The 6,923-nt window shown below is 41.6% G+C and overlaps 1 protein-coding gene across 3 annotated transcripts in view; it reads left to right on the top strand.

The window, feature by feature from the left end:
- The window catches only part of HADHB (hydroxyacyl-CoA dehydrogenase trifunctional multienzyme complex subunit beta), a 38,477-nt gene that overhangs the window by 21,240 nt on the left and 10,314 nt on the right, over positions 1-6,923 (top strand). For all 3 annotated transcript variants that reach the window (XM_031027681.2, XM_081797088.1, XM_081797089.1), the window contains exons 6-7: positions 2,107-2,206; positions 6,628-6,715. In XM_031027681.2, the coding sequence (XP_030883541.1) occupies positions 2,107-2,206; positions 6,628-6,715 (188 nt within the window). The remainder of the gene's footprint in view (positions 1-2,106; positions 2,207-6,627; positions 6,716-6,923) is intronic.

Below are 6,923 nucleotides of genomic sequence, written 5' to 3'. Positions count from 1 at the left end.
TTAGTATATTATTTTCTGAGGTATAACTTGCATATAATAAAATGCACAGATTTAAGTGTGTAGTTTGATGAGTTTTGACAAATGTGTATGTTCCTGTTTTTGATATCTATCCCATTAGTCTTTGAGTCTTGTCTTATTTTTGGGACAAAAAAAAACAGTGAGGTTCACTTTGTACTTGCCTTGCCTTAGATCTGGCCTCAGTCATTTTTAAAAAAATCTGTTTCCTGGGGTGCCTGGCTGGCTCAGTTGGTAGAAGATGTGACTCCTGATCTTGAGGTTGTTAGTTCGAGACCCATGTTGGGTGGAGAGATTACTTAAAAATAAAATCTAAATAAATAAATAGGTGATTCCTTTAATGGGAAATAGCATTAGAAACCAAGTCTGAACTGAAAATAGCATTTCTCTATTAAATACTAAAGTAATACAAATGTGTGAAGCAGTTTTACAAAATAGAATAGCATTAGATGTTTTAATTGTTGCACAAGTTAGAACTTGTGCTATCATAAAAACAGAATGCTGTGTATACATTCCAGATTACCACAAATATTTCTGGGTTTCTAACTAAAATGAATACTCAAATTGGTGTTTTAAATGATCTCCCTTTCCTTTAGTGATTGCTTTAAACTCCTGGACTGGAGGAAAATTATGGTCAACTATCAGTGGGCCTTTTTATCAGGCTTCTTTTTCTCATTATTAACCTTTGTTGTCTTTTTCCGGTGTCTCCCTGCCTAGTGCCAACGCTCTTTCACTGCCTTAACTTCTAGCTGACAGATGATACCTTCTACTCATGGAGGTTCATGTATGTTGCCTGCGTTGGATTCAGCTGCCTCCCCTTCCATAACTCCGCTATATGTTCCCCAGCTGACCAATATTGACCCATAGGTAGGAACATCTCTATGCCCCTATTCAGGAGGAAGAAGTTACAGAAGATGAGACCTCACACCTTCAACAACCTTAAAGATTTAAGAGTCAAAATTGTTCAGGGGGGAAATGATGAGGGAGCAGAAGGCTTGCTGAAGACAAAGCATAAGCTGACACCCTGCAAACTCCCCCTACCCGCCCCAGTCCTGGGTGGGACATGTGTGACCTTCTTCCAGGAATCTCCCAACTAGCTTAATGTTAATGCCTTGCTAGAGAGGAAACAACTTTTGACAATGGCAAGGCCTCTGATACCTTGTTAGGTCCTCTTTAGCATATGAAAGTTCTTTTGAAACCTCCCTTTTTCCTTACCTCCCCCAACTCCCACGTAAATAATCAGCCATCCTGCTGGGGCAGCCGCTACTTTCTGCCCACAGGCACTGTCCCCATGCTTTAATAAAACCATTTTGCACCAAAAAAAAAAACAACCCACCAAGTCTGAGTTCAAGATGTGCTCATTCTATTCTTACTGGAGACTGGAGTGTTATTGCTTCTAGTTTCTATTGGTGGGCAGAGCTAGACAAGTGTGTACGCCACACACACACACACGCATAAATCATGTGTTTATATTGATATTCCAAATTTAAATTTAATATACCTGGTATTTTACTTCAACTCTTTGATTTTATATCTCTCTTTTCTCTTTGGATTGAAACTTAGGTTCCTACTAACATTACTATGTTTATGTATCTTTTTCCAAATTATTTTTGATTCTTCCTGTTTAACTTCTCATTACCAGTTGAACATCAGATGTCGACTTTTTATTTATTTATTTTTAAAAAGATTTTATTTATTTATTTTGAGAACGAGAGTGCACGTGTGCGTGAGCAAGGGTAGGGGCAGAAGCAGAGGGAGAGAAAGAATCCTAAGCAGACTCGACTCCACGGTGATCAAAGAGCCCGAAGCTCGATTTCACGACCCTGAGATCAGGACCTGAGCCAGAATGAAGAGTGGACTTGCAACCGACTGAGCCACCGTGGTGCCCCTACACGTTGACTTTTTAAATCACTTATTATTCATTTCTTCTTTGATAAGGTGCCACATGCTTGTTGGATTAAGGAAAAGATACGGTCTCTGCTCTTTTAAATTCAAAGTTAACCTTTTAAAAGGAGTACAGTGTTTTATCTGGTGACCTATGGCATGTCTTGGTGTGTGCAATGTGTTTTTGCTTTGGACTTCTGCTCTCAGGGGTTTGCTGCATCGGACCAGTGTCCCGAAGGATGTTGTTGATTATATCATCTTTGGCACGGTGATACAGGAAGTGAAGACTAGCAATGTGGCTAGAGAGGTGAGTAAAACAAACTCTTTCAAAGTTTGTTGTTGTTGTTCAAAGAGATTGACAAGAGAATCAACTTGCATTTCAATTAACAGAATTGCTCTATAAAATTAATAAAATTCATTAAAGCTATATATTATATATTTTAAATATTTGATTGATTGATTTATTGGGGGGGAGGGAGAGGAAGAAGCAGACTCTTTGCTGAGCAGGGAGCCCGATGTGGGGCTCGATCCCAGGACCCTGGGATCATGACCTGAGCCGAAGGCAGACCCTTAACTGACTGAGCCACCCAGGCGCCCCTCATTAAAGCTATATTTGACTTCAGATGTGATTTTACAATTTGAATAACGAATGTTATTTAATATTTAAAGTTACAAATCAAATGACATACACTATACTAGTATATATTTATACTATAAATCAAGTCGATTATTTGAGCTGCTTTAGGATATATGTTCATTTGTTCTATCTCTTAGGATAATAGAGATTATGGCAAAGTATGGCTAATGTGACTTTCAGTAATGTTATCGTGGGTACTAATTAACTTAAAATTTCAACATTGTGCAAAGAACTGATTTCGTAACATGGTTTTTGTTGGAGGTAGCCTTGCTTATTCATTTATTCCCATTGACTAGATGACACATCGAGTGGTATTTTTTTTAAACGATTTCACAGGAGTTTACTTTCACCCTAGTTGGCATAGCTCCCGGTACTGTTTATTGGTGGCAACCAAGATAATAATAGACCTTGAAATTTCCGTGACGTATCATACAGGCATTTCATAGTGAATAGTCCAAACACATCTTCTGGGCTTTGTTTCAATTTGAAAGTGATTATTTGGATAAAGTTGACTCCAACGCACATTTCAGTGTGCTAAGCATTTTCTTTATTGCTAGTTTTGTGCCTGCTATATTACTGTGTTCAATATAGTTGTAGGGGCAACGATTTCCATCACTGTCAGGAGGAGGGAAAATGAGCAGGATTGAAAGTAGTGGTTCTGCCCCACATTTTTACCTGCCAGTAAATGTTAACATTTCTGAAGGCCTGGCATTCCTTAAACCCACAGAATCAACTGTATAATGTTAGGGAGGCGGGAAAGAATTAAGAACAGAAAGGGTTTTTTTCTCCCCGTCCTGATTTTTTTGGTTTTTCTTGGGCTTTCACATTTCTAACTGTGTTGAATATGACAATTTTATGACTGCACCAAGCTATTCACAATACATTTTCAACTTTCATATTTTGAAAGAAAAAAAAAGGCTTTTATAAGAGCACTTAAAAAGTAAATACCAAGGGGTGCCTGGGTGGCTCAGTCTGTTAAGCATCTGCCTTTGGCTCAGGTCATGATCCCAAGGTCCAGGAATCGAGCCCCACGCTGGGTTCCCTGCTCAGCGGGGAGCCTGCTTTTCCTGCTCCTGCTCCCCCTGCTTGTGCTCGCTCTCTCTCTGAAACAAGTAAATAAATAAATAAATCTTAAAAAAAAAAAAATCCCGAGTGTATCAATTTTCTCAATATTTCTATTCTATCCTAATACTTAAAGTCATAATGTTTTTCCCTAAATTTTGTCTGGAAATGTTATATCTGTATGCATAGCTCAGCTATTAATTGACCAGTGGTAGGTAGCTTCCCTCTCCCTGCCCTATACTAATACCAATTGCATTGCGGTCTGGATGATCTTTGTAGCGGCTACAGGGAAAGGCGATGTTATGAAGAGGTCTCTCTATAGTTGTATTGTAACCTAAAAGCTAATGTGACTACCAGCTAGAGAAATTTTTTTTTTTTAAGATTTTATTTATTTATTTGACAGACACAGCGAGAGAGGGAACACAAGCAGGGGGAGTGGGAGTGGGAGAAGCAGGCTTCCCGCCGAGCAGGGAGCCCGATGCGGGGCTCGATCCCAGGACCCTGGGATCATGACCCGAGCCAAAGGCCGGTGCTTAACGACTGAGCAACCCAGGCGCCCCTGCTAGAGAACTTTTTAAGGACCTGTTGTCTGCATTAATAATGTTCAAGGAAATCCTAAAGGTTCTGATGCCCAGTTCCCATGAACCTGACTTTACTGAAAGACCTCTGTTTATTTCCCTGCTCTCCTACTTAACGAAGAGGCATCTTCCTCCTTTTTCCTTAGTGTACTATCCAGAGCCTAGGCTGACCTTGAGAGCTGTTCAAGCTTTAAATAGAAGCAGGTGGACAAGGTTCACCAGAAACCACTTCTATTTAAGGCTCTTTCAGTCCTTAGAGCCAGCTGGGGCCAAGGGTGTAACACATGCTAGAAAGGACCTTGTGAGGATTAGGCCATAACGACCTCAGCGCCCTTTCCACTTGCCCCACTGGTGCATTCTCCTCCTCTGCCCCCTGGAGATTTGCTGCTTTGTTCCCTTTTGAATTTGGTCTACATTGAGCGGCTGACATGCCATTGCCAGAGTGTAGTTTCGGCAAAGTAGGTGGAGCACTTAGTATCGAGCCTACCTAGAGAGACCAGAATAAGGTTATGTTGCGTATACACTACTATGACACACTTGTCTTTCTACAGATGATGGTATGGAGGGCGTGTAAGTATAATAGTAAAAACCAGTGAAGAAACATGGAGCCTAGGGCGCCTGGGTGCCTCAGTTGGTTAAGCGTCTGACTTCGGCCCAGGTCATGATCTCAGGGTCCTGGGTTCAAGCCTATATCAGACCCCCTGCTCTTCGGGAAGCCTGCTTCTCCCTCTCCCTCTGCCCCTTCCCCTGGGTGTACTCTCTCCATCTCTCTCTCAAATAAATAAATAAAAATCTTTTTTAAAAAAAAAGAAATACGGAGCCTCCTTAATCTAGACTTTAGAAACATGTTTATTTTATCAAATTACAGGAGATCTTGTATTCTGAGGATAGTTAAATAATTTCAGAAAAGGGTCACTAAAAAAGAATTCCTCTAATGGGAACCCGAATCTCATGGTAAATAGTGGTGGTGGTGGTTGGTGGGGGGAACAGTGAGAGCATTATTTTTAAAGTGTAACTTTAATATTATAAAAATATTTTATTATTGTATCTATGCATTAATTCTTTACATATGCAAAAATGGAATCAGACATTGATTTTTTTTTTTTAGCAGCATAATTTCCCTAATTAATAGTACAATGAAGGGGCGCCTGGGTGGCTCAGTCAGTTAAGCAGCTGCCTTCGGCTCAGGTCATGATCCCAAGGTCCTGGGATTGAGCCCCGCATCCGGCTCCCTGCTCAGTGGGAAGCCTGCTTTTCCCTCTCCATCTGCCTGCCACCCTGCCTACTTGTGCTCTCTCTCTCTCTCTCTCAAATAAATAAATATCTTAAAAAAAAAATAGTACAATGAAGTCATCGATGTCTTCATTTTATGTATGACTCTTACTGTGCCATTATGCTGGAGGCCATTTTGCAAGGTTAATGGAGCCCCTCAGTTCTTGTCAAGACCCATCAAATCACTCTTTTCTGAAGCACCTGTTAGGTCATTATCCTGGACAGTTTTCTCTTTTTCCAGTTGTTCACCTGATCTCACCCTTACTTGTCAGAGGCTCGCTTGGGGCCTAGGCACTTCTGCACAGTTTCTTCATCAACTTGAACTCCTGTGTATTGGCAAGTTTGCCAGTTTGCCTTTGTGTTGGCTGTGCCGTGTGCGGGGTAAAGTATGAGGCGATCGTGAAGAGAGACCAGCCGGCAGTGAGAGGAATGAGCCGAGAGCAGGGAGGGACCTGCTTGGGAATTCTGCTTATGAGTGGCCAGTTCTTTAGAAATCACTCTCTGGGCGCCTGGGTGGCTCAGTTGGTTAAGCGACTGCCTTCGGCTCAGGTCATGATCCTGGAGTCCCTGGATCGAGTCCCGCATTGGGCTCCCTGCTCGGCGAGGAGCCTGCTTCTCCCTCTAACCCTCCCCCCTCTCATGTACTCTATCTCTCTCTCTCTCTCATTCTCGCTCTCTCAAATAAATAAATCAATCTTAAAAAAAAAAAAAGAAATCACTCTCTGGTTTGATGACCTGTGCTTTGCCACTAAGCCTTTCGACTGTAGGAACAGAGATCATGAGGATCCTCCTCCACGATATGTTTCATCATTCCTCCATCAACTGTATTTAACCAATTTACTTTATTTGAAAACTTAAAATCAAATTATATATTGATATCCTTGAAGGCTTGGAGCGAAGCTTGGCTAAGAAATTAGGTGACATAGAAGGGTGTTGTAGCCTGTTTACCATACTAGACACTGGCTATCAAGAGTTTTGCAGAGTGTTCTGTCAGTTAATGGCTAGATGAAAAATGAGTAAGCCGTTTCTGTGATGGACTTAATTTTATTCTAAATATTACTCTAGAATATTAACTTCATACGGTTTCCTGATTCACCACAGAGAAGTGGTGCTCAAAGCATCATTTCCAGGTAGTACTTCCTTCACAAGTGACCATTTCGTTTCATGTACTTCCTGAAGGCTGCCCTCGGAGCTGGCTTCTCTGACAGGACTCCTGCTCACACTGTCACCATGGCCTGCATCTCTGCCAACCAAGCCATGACCACAGGTATGTTTACTTGACAACAGAAGGTACATGTTAATTCTCGATTGTTTTTTAAGATTGATTTATTTATTTTAGAGAGAGAGCACGTGGTGGGTAGGGGCAGAGTGAGAGGGAGAGTGAGTCTCAAGCAGACTGCACGCTGAGCACAGAGCCTGACGCCAGGCCTGACCCCAAGAGCCGGAGATCATGACCTGAGCCGAAACCCAAGAAT

The sequence above is a fragment of the Leptonychotes weddellii genome, chromosome 10 (assembly GCF_054177405.1).
Source record: "Leptonychotes weddellii isolate Sample4059 chromosome 10, ASM5417740v2, whole genome shotgun sequence".
NCBI classification, from domain to species: domain Eukaryota; kingdom Metazoa; phylum Chordata; class Mammalia; order Carnivora; family Phocidae; genus Leptonychotes; species Leptonychotes weddellii.
This window is presented reverse-complemented; position numbering and strand designations above follow the sequence as displayed.